Genomic DNA, 16508 nt, shown 5'->3' on the forward strand with positions numbered 1-16508 from the left:
GTTATTGTTAGTAATAAAAATTGTGTTTCAATTTACAAACCTGGCGACTTCAGTTATTAGACAGCCATAGACCAAAGACTTTAGGTTTTTTCTAAGATTTAATTTATTAATTTCAATTGTGTTGCAACTCCAGGTGAAGTGGGGATGGAATTGACCGCACACTAGCCCAGGGTACAGTAACAGCCCCATACCAATTGCGCTAAACGAGCATTTGGGAGGGAAGACATTTTCAAGTTCAAACAGCTGAGGCAGAGTTGAGGGGGCCACATGATGCGAGCACAGGAGTAGCTGTTCTTCTGCAGGCTCTGGCACTATATAATCAGTCATTTGCCCTGATTGCCCAACATATATCTGCCTAATCCTTGAGTTAATAAATGCTGTTATGTCCCTGGAAATTTTCAGGAGTAGTATTGATATGAATATGCTGAAGAACATTATGAAATATTCAATAAAAGGGGGCAGCCAGGTTCAGCAGGGATGGAACTGCCGTTTCAATATTAAAGTCGCCATCGCCCCTGAGGACCATAGGCTTCTCTCCCCTTTTGAGAGAGCTGACTGGTGGTGATTTAACTTGAGGGTCACCACACCTCAGACGAGGGGCAAGGTTGAGAAGGCTGGGCCTCTATGAATAACCTCAGCCTATGCAGTAATTTAACCCATGCTGTTGGCATTGCTCCACAACACAAAACAACAGTCCAGCCAACTGAGCTAGAAAGTGCAGCAGTGGGGGCTGCTCTTGCACTTTCTAGAAAGTATTTGAGAACAAAGAGGCAGACTCAAAAAAAACTGCAGTTAGGGAAACCACTGCTACGTTGAGTTAATGAATCTCTGCAGAACTATATAAATAAACAATCTGAACCTCCCCTTTGAAACTGCTTTGCCCCGTCAATCCGAAAGCTTTTAGCAGGCAATAGGGCATGAAATTGAATGTTAACAGTGTAGTTTAAAGCTTTCAGCCCTCTAGGCATACACACAGACTTCTATACTTTAAAATTCAATGTGTGAAAACCACTTCAAAGGTTTACATCATTTTAAAATGATTGCTTTTACCTTCATCTCTCAGACTTTTAAGCTTGGGGCACTGATGGGCGTTTTAAAGGGTTTAGGGGTACAGATGTCATCACTCATTTTATTATGAAAATTGTTTACATACTGACTGACTGTTTAAAGGGTTTAAAGGTTGCTGTGGGGGAGAGTAGCCAAACAAGCCCATCGGAGAATCCCGCCCCTTGTTCTGCCTGCACCCGTTTTGCCTTATTCTTCTGTTATTTGTTCATTTATTGTTATAAAAAATAGGAAAAAAACCTAATACAAACTGTATTATGGCTGGAATGTATTATGGCTGGAATTATGGCTGACCGGCTGGAATCGGGACAATAAGCTGCTGGTAGATCCCGTGAGAGTCCTTTTCCGGGATTCCCGATGGTCGTTAGACCTTCCGAGATCTGGTTAGATTTTGTGAGAAGTCATGATCCGGTCCCATTCATTGACCTGCAGTTAAGTGGCTCACTTAGTTATGCTGATGCCAGAGCAAACCGGCTCATGGGATCAACTGGCCTCGCGGAGGAGACCACAGCCGGGCGCCACTTAGGACTGGCACTTATAAACGGGTCCCAGGCAGTACCGCACTTAGAGAGGGTCTCCCAGGCGATTGGAGGCTTGCGGGTGGCTGGTATCTGGGCAGGGTGGCACCCTAGCACTACTGATGCCACCCGGGCACCTTGGCACTGCCAGCCTAGCACCTTAAGTGTCACGTGGGCAGCCTGGGTGCCCAGGTGGCACTGCCAGGCTTGCAGGGGCACTGTCAGGATACCGGATTGGCAGTGCCAAGGTACCAAGCTGACATTTTGCCCATGCCAGGGATCGGACTTGAGGGTGCTCTGCCCGTATGAGGTGGGGAGCGGGGAGCTCAAGGACCTCCCAACAGGTGAGTTGGGGCGCTGGGGGTGGGGTCCGAAGGTCACGTCGGGAGGTTGAGAGTTCCAGTTGCCATTTTGGATCTCTTCCTGCACGGAGGAGCTCTGCTCGTTGGAGCTCCTCATTGCAGGAAATGATGTAAAGTGTGGCCTCACGGGGCATTACCAACGGGGGCCCTAAAACATAAGAGTACTGTTAGATAGCGGAGTTGTTCTTAACCCCTCTAAACCCACCCAGAACGGACTTATTTTTGGTTAGATTTATCCCTATATTTAAAAAACACAGCTGGGACAAATATCAGCAGAGTTACTTGAGAGTTCTTTGTATTTGTGTCATGTTCCTCATCAAATACACAACTCTCCATTATCCAAATATGGGTAATTAAAAAAAATATATAACCTCTGGATACATACCCCATCCTTTTTATCTCTCTCGAGGGCTCCATGTAGAAATTCCAATGAAACTTCCTCATTCTCATCCAGCCACTGCATTGCAAATTGTTCAAACCACCTACCGTATATAAGATTGGATACAGTCATCAAAGTGCAAATAAACTTCTAATAAAGTCATAAATGAGTCAGTTAGAATTTTTTTGAAGGCATGTATTATGAATTGAGATTTAATATACAGATATATATTTCTATTGTATATTTTACAGCCTTTAAATGAATTTGTTGGTTTGTTTCAACCCATCTAACCAGTACAGAAAATGTTAAAAAGGAATTAAACTGGATGGACCACCCAGCATCAATTTTGACACCGTAAATGACAAAAACACACCTTGTTCTAAAATTGGGAGAACTGTACAACAGACTTGTCAAGCAACAGCCTGACATAGTCATACTCAACGATTTATACCTCACAGCCAATGTCCGAGGCCACCATCCCTGGGTACGTCCTGTTCCACTGGCAGGCAGACTTACCAGAGGTGGTGGCACAGTGGTATATTGTCAGGAGGGAATTCCCCTGGAAGTCCTCAACATCGACTCCAGACCCCAAGAGGTCTTGTGGCATCAGGTCAAACGTGACAGAAATCTTCTGCTGATAATCACCTAAAGCAACCCCCTGCACTGTTCCCCCTCAGTTAAATGAATATGTCCTCCTTCATGTTGAACACTACTTGTGAAAAGGGTGTGGCATGGGCATAGGCTGTACTCTGAGTGAGGGACTTCAACATATCACTTTGGTGATAGTGACCACAATTCCATTACGTTTACTTTAGTGATGGAAAGGGATAGGTATATACCGCAGGGCAATAGTTATATCTGGGGGAAAGGCAATTATGATGTGATGAGGCAAGACTTAGGATGCATCGGATGGAGAAGAAAACTGCAGGGGATGGGCACAATGGAAATGTGGAGCTTGTTCAAGGAAGAGCTACTGCGTGTCCTTGATTGGTATGTACCTGTCAGGCAGGGAGGAAGTGGTCGAGCAAGGGAACCGTGGTTTACTAAAGCAGTCGAAACACTTGTCAAGAGGAAGAAGGAGGCTTATGTAAAGATGAGACATGAAGGTTCAGTTAGGGCGCTCGAGAGTTACAAGTTAGCTAGGAAGGACCTAAAGAGAGAGCAAAGAAGAGCCAGGAGGGGACATGAGAAGTCTTTGGCAGGTAGGATCAAGGATAACCCTAAAGCTTTCTATAGATATGTCAGGGATAAACGAATGACTAAGGTAAGAGTAGGGCCATTCAAGGACAGTAGTGGGAAGTTATGCTTGGAGTCCGAGGAGATAGGAGAGGTGCTAAATGAATATTTTTCGTCAGTATTCACACAGGAAAAAGACAATGTTGTCGAGGAGAATACTGAGATTCAGGCTACTAGACTAGAAGGGCTTGAGGTTCATAAGGAGGAGGTGTTAGCAATTCTGGAAAGTGTGAAAATAGATAAGTCCCCTGGGCCGGATGGGATTTATCCTAGGATTCTCTGGGAAGCTAGGGAGGAGATTGCTGAGCCTTTGGCTTTGATCTTTAAGTCATCTTTGTCTACAGGAATAGTGCCAGAAGACTGGAGGATAGCAAATGTTGTCCCCTTGTTCAAGAAGGGGAATGAGACAACCCCGGTAACTATAGACCAGTGAGCCTTACTTCTGTTGTGGGCAAAATCTTGGAAAGGTTTATAAGAGATAGGATGTATAATCATCTGGAAAGGAATAAATTAATTAGAGATAGTCAACACGGTTTTGTGAAGGGTAGATCGTGCCTCACAAACCTTATTGAGTTCTTTGAGAAGGTGACCAAACAGGTGGATGAGGGTAAAGCAGTTGATGTGGTGTATATGGATTTCAGTAAAGTGTTTGATAAGGTTCCCCACGGTAGACTACTGCAGAAAATACGGAGGCATGGGATTCAGGGTGATTTAGCAGTTTGGATCAGAAATTGGCTAGCTGGAAGACGACAAAAGGGTGGTGGTTGATGGGAAATGTTCAGACTGGAGTCCAGTTACTAGTGGTGTACCACAAGGATCTGTTTTGGGGCCACTGCTGTTTGTCATTTTTATAAATGACCTGGAGGAGGGCGTAGAAGGATGGGTGAGTAAATTTGCAGATGACACTAAAGTCGATGGAGTTATGGACAGTGCGGAAGGATGTTACAAGTTACAGAGGGACATAAATAAGCTGCAGCGCTGGGCTGAGAGTTGGCAAATGGAGTTTAATGCAGAAAAGTGTGAGGCGATTCATTTTGGAAGGAATAACAGGAAGACAGAGTACTGGGTTAATGGTAAGATTCTTGGCAGTGTGGATGAGCAGAGAGATCTCGGTGTCCATGTGCATAGATCCCTGAAAGTTGCTACCCAGGTTGAGAGGGTTGTTAAGAAGGTGTACGGTGTGTTAGCTTTTATTGGTAGAGGGATTGAGTTTCGGAGCCATGAGGTCATGTTGCAGCTGTACAAAACTCTGGTGCGGCCGCATTTGGAGTATTGCGTGCAATTCTGGTCGCGGCATTATAGGAAGGATGTGGAAGCATTGGAAAGGGTGCAGAGGAGATTTACCAGAATGTTGCCAGGTATGGAGGGAAGATCTTATGAGGAAAGGCTGAGGGACTTGAGGCTGTTTTCATTAGAGAGAAGGTTAAGAGGTGACTTAATTGAGACATACAAGATGATCAGAGGATTGGATAGGGTGGACAGTGAGAACCTTTTTCCTCGGATGGTGATGTCTAGCACGAGGGGACATTGCTTTAAATTGAGGGGAGATAGATATAGGACAGGTGTCAGAGATAGGTTCTTTACTCAGAGAGTAGTAAGGGCATGGAATGCCCTGCCTGCAACAGTAGTGTGTAGCCACGTAAAATGGCTGCTTCCCAATTAATTTGGCCAAAACCCGATTTAAAATGGCTAACCAGAAAGGCTGATGGGAAAAGCAGGTAACAAGACACAAACGGACAGCTGCAGGCAGAATATCATATTCGGCACTGGGGAAGTCGGCCCAGATCGATACTCAGGACTATTAACAGCCCATCAACCCAGACATCTTCAGTTATACTCAGGACTATTAGCAGCCCATCCACCCAGACATCTGTAGTTTAATCGGCTATCCCCGGGAACAATTGCAACATATTAGCAATTGAATACCGGGCCAGACCTGTCGGCGCCTGCAGTGGCCGAAACAAAGGCAGGTGAACGACCACCCCCCGATCGGGGAATCGCCTCGCAATTGGACGTATCAAACCCAGTGATTGGGAACAAGTCCAATCACTTGGGACTCAGGGTCAAGGGCCGCCCCAAGAGGCGGGAAGCCCCTGGGCCCTATAAAGTGAGGGGCCAAGTTCAGATCGCTCTCTCTCTCTCCCTTCTTTGCCTGCTCGAGACCTTCGCAAGAACATCAACCAGCAACTGTAAGTTTGAATCCAGCAATCGCTATCCGATAAAGACTCCTAGGCATCGACCTGTATCAGCCTTTTGAATCCCGCGGGCCAGATCCGATTCGATAAGCCATTCGTTTCCCTGACCTGGTGGGCTCTTCCTAAAGTTAAGTATTGGCCAGTAGTGATAGGTTTCTATATAGATAGTAGGATTATTGTGTAGACATTACTTGTTGTATATAATAAATGACCGTTGATTTCAATCTTACTAAGCGGTGTGCTGACTTATTAATCATAACTTGAGCTTTAACCACGTGGCTGTATCAGAAAGATACCTGGCGACTCGTGAGCAAAGGTGACATAATCAGAGCTAATAAACTAAGGCTAAAAAGAGCAACAAGTGGACTCACCAACACGAAGGACATTCAAATGGTCATTGGATGGACACATGGACGATAAGGGAATAGTGTAGATGGGCTTTAGAGTGGTTTCACAGGTCGGCGCAACATCGAGGGCCGAATGGCCTGTACTGCGCTGTTATGTTCTATACCACCAAGAGGGGCTTTGCAGCACTACTAAGCAAACTGGCCAAGCTTACAAGGACATATCTGCCAAACTGGGCTTGCGGCAGGTCGTGAGAGAACCAACAAGACAGGTAAACGTACTCGATCTTGTCCTCATTAATTTACCTGTTGCAGATGCATCTGTCCACCATATAGTCTTTGTGATGATCAGATCCTGAATTCACATTGAGGATAACCACAATTATGTTGTGTGGCATTACTACCAAACTAAATTGGATGTTCAGAAGAGATTTAGCAGCTTAAACCTGGTCATCTATGAGATGCAATGGGCCACCAGCAGCAGCAGGAAAGTATTCAATCACAATCTGTAACCACATGGCCTGGCATACCCCGACTCTACCAATACCTTCAAGCCAGGGGATGAACACTGTTTCAATGAAAAGTGCCTGATGGGATGCTAGGCATATGGTGAAGCTACAAAACAGCAGAAGCAGCATGCAATACACAGAGCTAAATAATCCCACAAGCAATAGATCAGATCACATCTCTGCATTCTTGCAAAATCAAGTAATAAAATAACTACATGGAGGAGGAGCAACACAAATATCCCATCCTCAATGATGGGGGAGCAGAAGACAAGGCTGAAGCAGTTGCAAGCATCTTCAGCCAGAGGTGCCGAGTTGATAACTCACCATGACCTCCTCCTGAGTCCCCACCATCACAGATGTCTCTGTGATGCTGATATCACTCCACGTGATATCAAGAAGGCACTGACTACTGCAAAGGTTATTGGCCTGACAACATCTCAGCAGTAGTACTGAAGACTTCTGCTCCAGCATTATGATGGAAGGTATCGGAGACAGTGCTATCAATCAGTGCTTACAAAGCAATAACCTGCTCACTGAAGCTCAGCCAGGACCACTTAGTTCCTGACCTTAGTCCAAACATGGATAAAAGAGGGGCTGGTATAGCACAGCAGGGGCTGGTAGGGGCTGGTATCGCACAGCAGGGGCTGGTATAGCACAGGGCTAAATCGCTGGCTTTGAAAGCAGACCAAGGTAGGCCAGCAGCACGGCTCAATTCCCGTACCAGCCTCCCCGAACAGGTGCCGGAATGTGGCGACTAGGGGCTTTTCACAGTAACTTCATTTGAAGCCTACTTGTGACAATAAGCAATTTTCATTTTTTTCATTTCAAAAGAACTGACTGCCAGAGGTGAGATGAGAGTAACTGCTCTTGACATCAAGGCAGCATTTGACTGAGTCTGCCATCAAAGAGTGGTAGCAAAACTGGAGTCAGTGGGAATCAGGGTAAACCGTCCGCTGGTTAAAGTCATACCTGACACAAAGGAAGATGGTTATGGTGGTTGAAGCTCCATCTCAGCTCCAGGACATTGCTGCACTAGCTCTGCAGGATAGTGTCCTTGGTCCAACCTTCTTCAGTTACTTCATCAATGACTTTCCCTTCATCATAAGGTTAGAAGTGGGGATGTTTGCTCATGATTGCACAATGTTCAGTACCATTCATGCCTCCTCAGATCTTGATGCAGTTCATGTCCAAATGCAGAAAGACATGGCCAATATGCAGACTTAGGCTGACAAATGACAAATAACATTTGCGCCACACAAGTGCCTGGAAATGACCATCACCAACAAGAGTGGATCTAACGATCATACCTTGACATTCAATGGCATTATCGTCACTGAATCCCCCACAATCAACATCCTGGGGATTACTATTGACCAGAAATGCAACCAGATTACCAAATGCAACTGGACTACTGGAGTACCAGCCTCCCCGAACAGGCGCCGGAATGTGGCGACTAGGGGCTTTTCACAGTAACTTCATTGAAGCCTACTTGTGACAATAAGTGATTATTATTATTATTAATACTGTTGCTACAAGAGGTCAGATGCAAGGAATCTTGCAGTGAATAACTTGCCTCCCGAGTCCCCAAAGCCTGCCCATCATCTACAAGGTACAAGCCAGGAGAGTGATGGACTACTCTCCACTTGCCTTGGTGAGTGCAGCTCCAACAAACCTCAAGAAGCTCAACACCGTCCAGGACAAAGAAGACCTCTTTGATTGGCACCCCATCCACAAACATTCACATCTCCATCATTGGCGCACAATGGCAGCAGTATGTATCATCTACAAGGTGCACTACAGGAACTCACCATCACCTGGACTCTTGAATGCCCTCTGAAATGGCCAAGCAAGCCACTCAGTTCAAGAATAGTTAGGGAGTGTCAATAAATGCTGGCCCAATGAATGAATTTTAAAAAGTAACTCATCACCCTGACTTGGAAATATATCATCATTCCTTCATTGTTGCTGGGTCAAAATCCTGGTAACTTACCTCCTGCATCCCCAAAGCCCATGCATAAAGACACAACTCAGGAGTGTGGGGTGTTACTCACCACTTGCCAGGATGAGTGAAGCTCCAACAATCTTGAAGAAGCTTGACACCATCCAGGACAAAACTTGATCTGCACACCAGCCACCAACTTAAACATTTACTCTATCCACCTCCGATGTACAATGGCAGCAGTGTGTCACATACACGATACACTGCAGTAATACAGCCATGGCTGCCTCCACAGCACCTTTCAAACCCATCATCTCTACCATTTACAAGGACAAATGAAGCAGATGCATGGGAAAACCACCATCTGCAAGTTCCCCTCCAAGCCACACACCATCTTGACTTGGAACTATGGGCACGATCTAACCCAAAAACAGAGTCCGTTCTGGGCGGGATTAGCGGCATCGTTCCCAGCGATTATAGCACGGGGAACGACCGTACTATCTCATGGCACTCGTTTTTTTTTCTGGCCCTCAGTGGGGAATGCCCTGCTGAGGTCGCATTCAGTTGCATTTCCTGCACTGAGGAGCTCCTTTCGTCCCTGGAACTCCGCAATGCCCCAACTCACCTGTTGGGGGTCCTTGGGCACTTTGCACCCCCGATCCCCGGTGCAGGCAAAATGCCACCTGGGCACCTGGTCACCTTGGCACTGCCAGCCTGACAGTGCCACCTGGGCAAATTAGCTGTGACAGGCTGGCACCCAGTTGGTACTGCCAGCGTGCCAGATTGGTATGGCCAAGGGACTGGGTGTCATCAGCACTGTCAGGGTGCCGTCCTGCCCAAATAGTAATCACCAGGCCTCCAATACCCTAAGAGCCATTCCGTTTGGACCCCATTTGTGGGGACAATTGCTTAGCGGCGCCAGGGTGGGTTCTTCTCGATGAGGCTGGTAGATCCCGGGTGCTGGTTGTGGGCAGGATCCAGATCGCGACATCTCATGAAATCTCGGTAGATCCCACGGGACGTAACGACCGTCGAGAATCCCGGGAGCCATCTCTCCCGGGATCTACCGGCCGCATCCCATCCAATTCCGGCAGGACGCAGCTGGTACATCATGCCTTGTTCTTCCCTATCACTGGGGAAAAATCCTAACAACAGTGGGTGTACCTGCACCAGATGAACTGCAAGAAGACAATTCACTACCATCTCCTCAAGAGCAATTCGGGATGGACAATAAATGCTGGCCTTGCCAGCAATGCCCACATCTCATGAAAGAAAATGTTTTAAAATCTACAAAGGGTTAATGTCTGAATACTTATTTATTTTCTGGAAATCTGAAAACCCAGGCAGAAAGAAGCCACAACTTTCCTGGATGTCGCGATCTGGATCATGCCCACAACCAGCACCCGGGATCTACCAGCCTGGTTTCCTAGAGGGATCTAGGTGTCCATGTACATAGATCCCTGAAAGTTGCCACCCAGGTTGATAGGGTTGTGAAGAAGGCCTATGGAGTGTTGGCCTTTATTGGTAGAGGGATTGAGTTCCGGAGTCAGGAGGTCATGTTGCAGCTGTACAGAACTCTGGAGTATTGCGTACAGTTCTGGTCACCGCATTATAGGAAGGACGTGGAGGCTTTGGAGCGGGTGCAGAGGAGATTTACCAGGATGTTGCCTGGTATGGAGGGAAAATCTTATGAGGAAAGGCTGATGGACTTGAGGTTGTTTTCGTTGGAGGGAAGAAGGTTAAGAGGAGACTTAATAGAGGCATACAAAATGATCAGGGGGTTAGATAGGGTGGACAGTGAGAGCCTTCTCCCGCGGATGGAAATGGCTGGCACGAGGGGACATAGCTTTAAACTGAGGGGTAATAGATATAGGACAGAGGTCAGAGGTAGGTTCTTTACGCAAAGAGTAGTGAGGCCGTGGAATGCCCTACCTGCTACAGTAGTGAACTCGCCAACATTGAGGGCATTTAAAAGTTTATTGGATAAACATATGGATGATAATGGCATAGTGTAGGTTAGATGGCTTTTGGTTCGGTGCAACATCGTGGGCCGAAGGGCCTGTACTGCGCTGTATTGTTCTATGTTCTATGTTCTAATACAAATAACAATGCTTCACCTTAAATAGTCAGTTACTTTAAGACGTTAAAGTGCAATCAACACCAATTACTTTAGGCGCAATCTACCAGCCGTGTCCTGCTGGAATTGTAGCAAGATGTGGTCAGTAGATTCTTCCCGACTACCAGATCTCGCGAGGCGTCGCAGTCAGCATACTGCCCATAATGAGCAGGACCCAGTCTCACACGCCTAAACGCTGGATCTAACCGGCATCTACCGGACTCCCCAGGGAGACCCCAGTCGGGTGCGGTTCAGTACTGGTCCACACAAACGTGGACCAGATGGAATGGCACATGGGAGGTTTCCCAGGCCATCGGAGGCCCAAGGGTGGTTAGGGACAGCACAGGGTGGCACCCTGGCTCCCCCAGCACCTGTGCACCATGGCACAGTCAGGCTGGCACCTTGGCACCACCACGCTGGCATTACGAAGGTGCCCATGAGGCACTGGCAGGCTTGCAGGACCGGGTACCCAGGTGGAACTGCCTAGGGTCAGGGCCTGAGTAGGCCATGCCCATGAAAGAAGGGACGGGGGAGGTTTATCTCCCAGGCAACTTAACCCTTTAATCAGTTACTGGAAGCAATGTGCTGTACCAGGAACCATCTCCCCAACATAGCAGGCGGAATTCTCCCAAAAAATGACTAGTATCATTTTGGGTTGAAACACTGCGTGATTTCCACATGGTGTATGGGCACGATTCAGATCACAATTCACCCAGACTTAGCCATTTTTTTTTGAGCTCATGGAGAATCACACTGAAATATTGCACACTTAGAATTTGTTCTGGAGTGGGGAAGCAAAGACGCTGGCAAGACCAGCTCCTCAGAGATTCCAGCCGGATGACGTTAAGTACAGATCTCAATGTTATGTTGAAGGGTGCAGGGTCAGATTAGGACAAGTCAGCATGGATTTAGTAAGGAGAGGTCGTGCCTGACAAACCTGTTAGAGTTCTTTGAAGAGATAACAAATAGGTTAGACCAAGGAGAGCCAATGGATGTTATCTATCTTGACTTCCAAAAGGCCTTTGATAAGGTGCCTCACGGGAGACTGCTGAGTAAAATAAGGGCCCATGGTATTCGAGGCAAGGTACTAACATGGATTGACGATTGGCTGTCAGGCAGAAGGCAGAGACTTGGGAAAAAAGGTTCTTTTTCGGAATGGCAACCGGTGACGAGTGGTGTCCCGCAGGGTTCAGTGTTGGGGCCACAGCTGTTCTCTTTATATATTAACGATCTAGATGACGGGACTGGGGGCATTCTGGCTAAGTTTGCCGATGATACAAAGATAGGTGGAGGGGCAGGTAGTATGGGGGAGGTGGGGAGGCTGCAGAAAGATTTAGACAGTTTAGGAGAGTGGTCCAAGAAATGGCTGATGAAATTCAACGTGGGCAAGTGCGAGGTCTTGCACTTTGGAAAAAAGAATAGAGGCATGGACTATTTTCTAAACGGTGACAAAATTCATAATGCTGAAGTGCAAAGGGACTTGGGAGTCCTAGTCCAGGATTCTCTAAAGGTAAACTTGCAGGTTGAGTCCGTAATTAAGAAAGCAAATGCAATGTTATCATTCATCTCAAGAGGCTTGGAATATAAAAGCAGGGACGTACTTCTGAAGCTTTATAAAGCATTAGTTAGGCCCCATTTAGAATACTGTGAGCAATTTTGGGCCTCACACCTCAGGAAGGACATACTGGCACTGGAGCGGGTCCAGCGGAGATTCACACGGATGATCCCAGGAATGGTAGGCCTAACATACGATGAACGTCTGAGGATCCTGGGATTATATTCATTGGAGTTTAGGAGGTTGAGGGGAGATCTAATAGAAACTTACAAGATAATGAATGGCTTAGATAGGGTGGATGTAGGGAAGTTGTTTCCATTAGCAGGGGAGACTAGGACCCGGGGGCACAGCCTTAGAATAAAAGGGAGTCACTTTAGAACAGAGATGAGGAGAAATTTCTTCAGCCAGAGAGTGGTGGGTCTGTGGAATTCATTGCCACAGAGGGCAGTGGAGGCCGGGACGTTGAGTGTCTTTAAGACAGAAGTTGATAAATTCTTGATTTCTCGAGGAATTAAGGGCTATGGAGAGAGAGCGGGTAAATGGAGTTGAAATCAGCCATGATTGAATGGCGGAGTGGACTCGATGGGCCGAATGGCCTTACTTCCGCTCCTATGTCTTATGGTCTTATGGAAGGTCCCCCTACAGCTCCCACCCACAGACATTGTGAACCCCTGCAGACATAGAACATTACAGGGGCAACACCCCCAAGCCTGGACTCCAGATGGCAACCTCCATCACTAAATGTCAGTGTCACAGCCCTCACACCACCCAGGCATTCGTGGGGGCACGCCCCCCCACCCCCCCAAATCCATCTTCGTCGGCAACCGGCATCACCCCCCGACCTTTCATATTACGCCTTCATACCCACTCTTCATATCCCCCTCGTCATGCCCCCACCCTTCATACACCCCCTTTACAGCCCCACCATTCATACACCCCCCTTTGTGCTCCCCTTCATACACACCCCTTAAAGGCTTTCACACCCTGGTAATGCCCTCTGGCACTGCCACGATGCTAGTTGCACTGCCACGATGCTACAGTTGCACTGCCACGGGCACAATGCGGCTGGAAAATCTCCCCAATATATAGGTTTTTCTCAAAAAATACATGGACCATCACAATACTCACGCTGGATATTCAGGTACAGTGCCTTTGATAGCTGGAAGATCTTGGACATATTCATTATACAGCCATTTCACTTTAAAGTGTAAATTCATGTAGTCTGCACTTTTACAGAGCCTGTGCTTCTCATGTTCTGAAGAATGAAAACACGATAATAGTATTAATAATAAAATGTTACAAATATACTGTCCCTTAACATTATACTACATCAAAACCAAGGTAGGACATGTTTTTTCCATTATAGATAATCCATGCTATCTGTGCATCATTGTTGCTCAATGACAAGATCATGACAGATTGATAACACAACAGTCTTCGGCTCACTTAAAATATCCATTCATTGCATTTTATAAAGATCAATTCACACAATAACATCTGCAATTTATGTAGAACCAGAGAATTCCTAATGTACAGAAGGAGGCCATTCGGCCCATCAAGTCAGCACCAGCCCTCTGAGAGTACTCCACCCAAGCCCACTCCCTCATCATATCCCAATAACTCCTAAACCTAACCTACACATCTTTGGACACGATGGGGGGGGTAATTTAACACGGCCAATCTACCTAACCTGCACATCTTTGAACTGTGGGAGGAAACCGGAGCACCCGGAGGAACCCCACGCAGACACAGGGAGAAAGTGCAAACTCCACACAAATAGTAATCCAGTACTGGGAAAAATGTCCTTGTTTATTTTCATTACTTTTGAAAATATTTTGCATTTACTCTGATCAAGAACTGCCGGACTGCATAATGCCTCACAGAGCCAGGGACCCAGGTTCGATTCCAGTCTCGGGTGACTGTGTGGAGTTTGCATTTTCTCCCAGTGTCTGCGTGGATTTCTTCCAGGTGCTCCGGTTTCCTCCCACACCAAAAGGTGTGCAGGATCTGCGGATTGGCAATGCTTATTTGCCTCTGAGTGTGTCCAAACAAAAAAGTTAGATGGGGTTACTTGGTTATGGGGATGGGGTGAAGATTGGGCCTGGGGGTGCTCTTTCGAAGGTGCAGTGTAGACTTGATGGGCCGAATGGCCTCCTGCTGCACTGTAGGGATTCTATGATTCCATATGGAACTTTCATGCAAAAATGGCTTAAACTGTATGCGTAATACATAAAACCCAGGAATTTCCCTTATGTAGCAACATTAAAAAAAATGAATTTAGAGTACCCAGTTCTTTTTTTCCAATTAAAGGGAAATTTAGCATGGCCAATTCACCTACCCTGCGCATATTTTTGGGTTGCGGTGGTGAGACCCACGCAGACACGGGAAGAATGTGCAAACTCCACTGGGACAGTGACCTGGGGCCGGGATCAAACCCAGGTCCTCGGTGCCATGAGGCAACACTGCGCCACCGTGCTGCCTCTTGCCTTATGTAGTAACTTAAACAAAAGTTTCAATTTATATTTCAAACAGAAAATGACAGTAAAACTGAAATAATTCAGTATATTTTTTATACAAACATACTTTTAACAAGTCCCTTTAAAACCAGCTCTTCTCATTGGAGTTAACTTTTTCTTTATTCTTTCATGGGATGTAGTGAGTGGCTTGTCAGGGCCATTTCAGAGGGCTGTTAAGAATCAACTACATTGCTGTGGATCTGGAGTCATATGTAGGCTAGAGCAGGTAAGATTTCCTTCCCTCAAGGACATTAGTGAACCAGTTAGGGACTCAAATTCAAATCCCACCATGAAACCTGGGAATCCAATCAAAGCTGGAATTAAAAGTCGAATGATGATCATTAAATCATTATCAATTGTTGTAAAAGCCCATCGGGAAATCTGTCATCCTTACCCAGTCTCCAGATCCATATTATTGTGGTTGACACTTAATTGCCCTCTGAAGTGACCCAGCAAGCTACTCAGTTCAAGGGCAATTAGCGATCATAGAATCATAGAATTTACAGCGCAGAAGGAGGCCATTCGGCTCATCGAGTCTGCACTGGCCCTTGGAAAAAGCACCCTACTTAAGCCCACGCCTCCACCATATCCCCGTAACTCAACCTAACCTTTTTGGACACGAAGGGCAATTTAACATGGCCAATCCACCTAACCTGCACATCTTTGGACTGTGAGGAAATCGGAGCACCCGGAGGAAACCCACACAGACACGGGGAGAACGTGCAGACTCCGCACAGACAGTAACCCAATCCACACAGACAGTGACCCAATCCAGGAATCGAACATGTGACCTTGGAGCTGTGAAACAACTGTGCTAACCACTGTGCTACCGTACTGCACTAATGGGCAATAAATGCTGGCCCAGCCAGCGACACCCATATCCAATGATGTAAAACAAAATTCCAACAATCTCCTAATTGACCTCCCATTTTCATCCACCATCAATAAACTTTAAATTGTATAAAACAGTACTTACTGATCTACATTGACTCTAGCCTAGAGATGCTGCCCTACATTACAGGCACACAAAAAAATGTGAAGTTTGTCTATATTTCTCTTTGCATTTATTTAGTTTAATGAACTTGTACAACTTCCTGTGAGTTACTGTCATGAAAATTTATATTTGGCAAACTGTATGCTGAATGCAATTTTTTTTCTTAATTGAGCACCTCTGATGTTAAACACCAAACGTGAAGTTACCAACACTACACTATACACCCACACAGTCCTATAATGTTCATCCTTGTAAACTTTTCTTTCCTCATTCATCATCCCTTCAAGGTATGATTCATACTGGATTATAAAGGTGCACAGTTATTAGCAGTCGTGTGGCACCAAGCACAACTGTTCGGTTTTCAAGTGTAAACCTTAATTCTATCATGCTATTTTGAAAGCACTGGCAGCTTGGTAATTTACTATCAACCACGTGCAAGCTTAGACATTAACTCTCAAAAAGTGGGTAGGAGAGGGTTAGATGAGGTGTTAAAGACTTAATTTAAAAATATTGGAAACCGGCCCCCAACATAACAACGCAGGTGTGGAAGTCGAGTGTTTTACTGTCTCCAAGTCTCCCCTGGTTGAAGCCTCATACCACCAGCTTACCCTCCCCACTTGGCAAGGCTGCCAATATGGGTGCCAGGCTGGCAATGCCAGGGTGCCAGTGCCAAGGGTCAGGGCCTGAAGAGGCCCATACCCATGAAAGGGGGGTTATGAAGGGTTGGGGGTGAAGAAGGGGTATGAAAGGTGGGGGGGGGGGGGGGGGGGGAGGCGAACT

General features: G+C 46.4%; 1 protein-coding gene across 10 annotated transcripts in view; it reads right to left on the reverse strand.

Moving 5' to 3' along the window:
- Nucleotides 1–16508, reverse strand: part of LOC140409050 (protein unc-13 homolog B-like) — a 933512-nt gene that overhangs the window by 105099 nt on the left and 811905 nt on the right. For all 10 annotated transcript variants that reach the window (XM_072497095.1, XM_072497100.1, XM_072497102.1 and 7 more), the window contains 2 exons: nt 13347–13473; nt 2331–2427 (listed from right to left, as the gene is read on the reverse strand). In XM_072497095.1, the coding sequence (XP_072353196.1) occupies nt 2331–2427; nt 13347–13473 (224 nt within the window). The remainder of the gene's footprint in view (nt 1–2330; nt 2428–13346; nt 13474–16508) is intronic.

The sequence above is a fragment of the Scyliorhinus torazame genome, chromosome 3 (genome assembly GCF_047496885.1).
Source record: "Scyliorhinus torazame isolate Kashiwa2021f chromosome 3, sScyTor2.1, whole genome shotgun sequence".
NCBI classification, from domain to species: domain Eukaryota; kingdom Metazoa; phylum Chordata; class Chondrichthyes; order Carcharhiniformes; family Scyliorhinidae; genus Scyliorhinus; species Scyliorhinus torazame.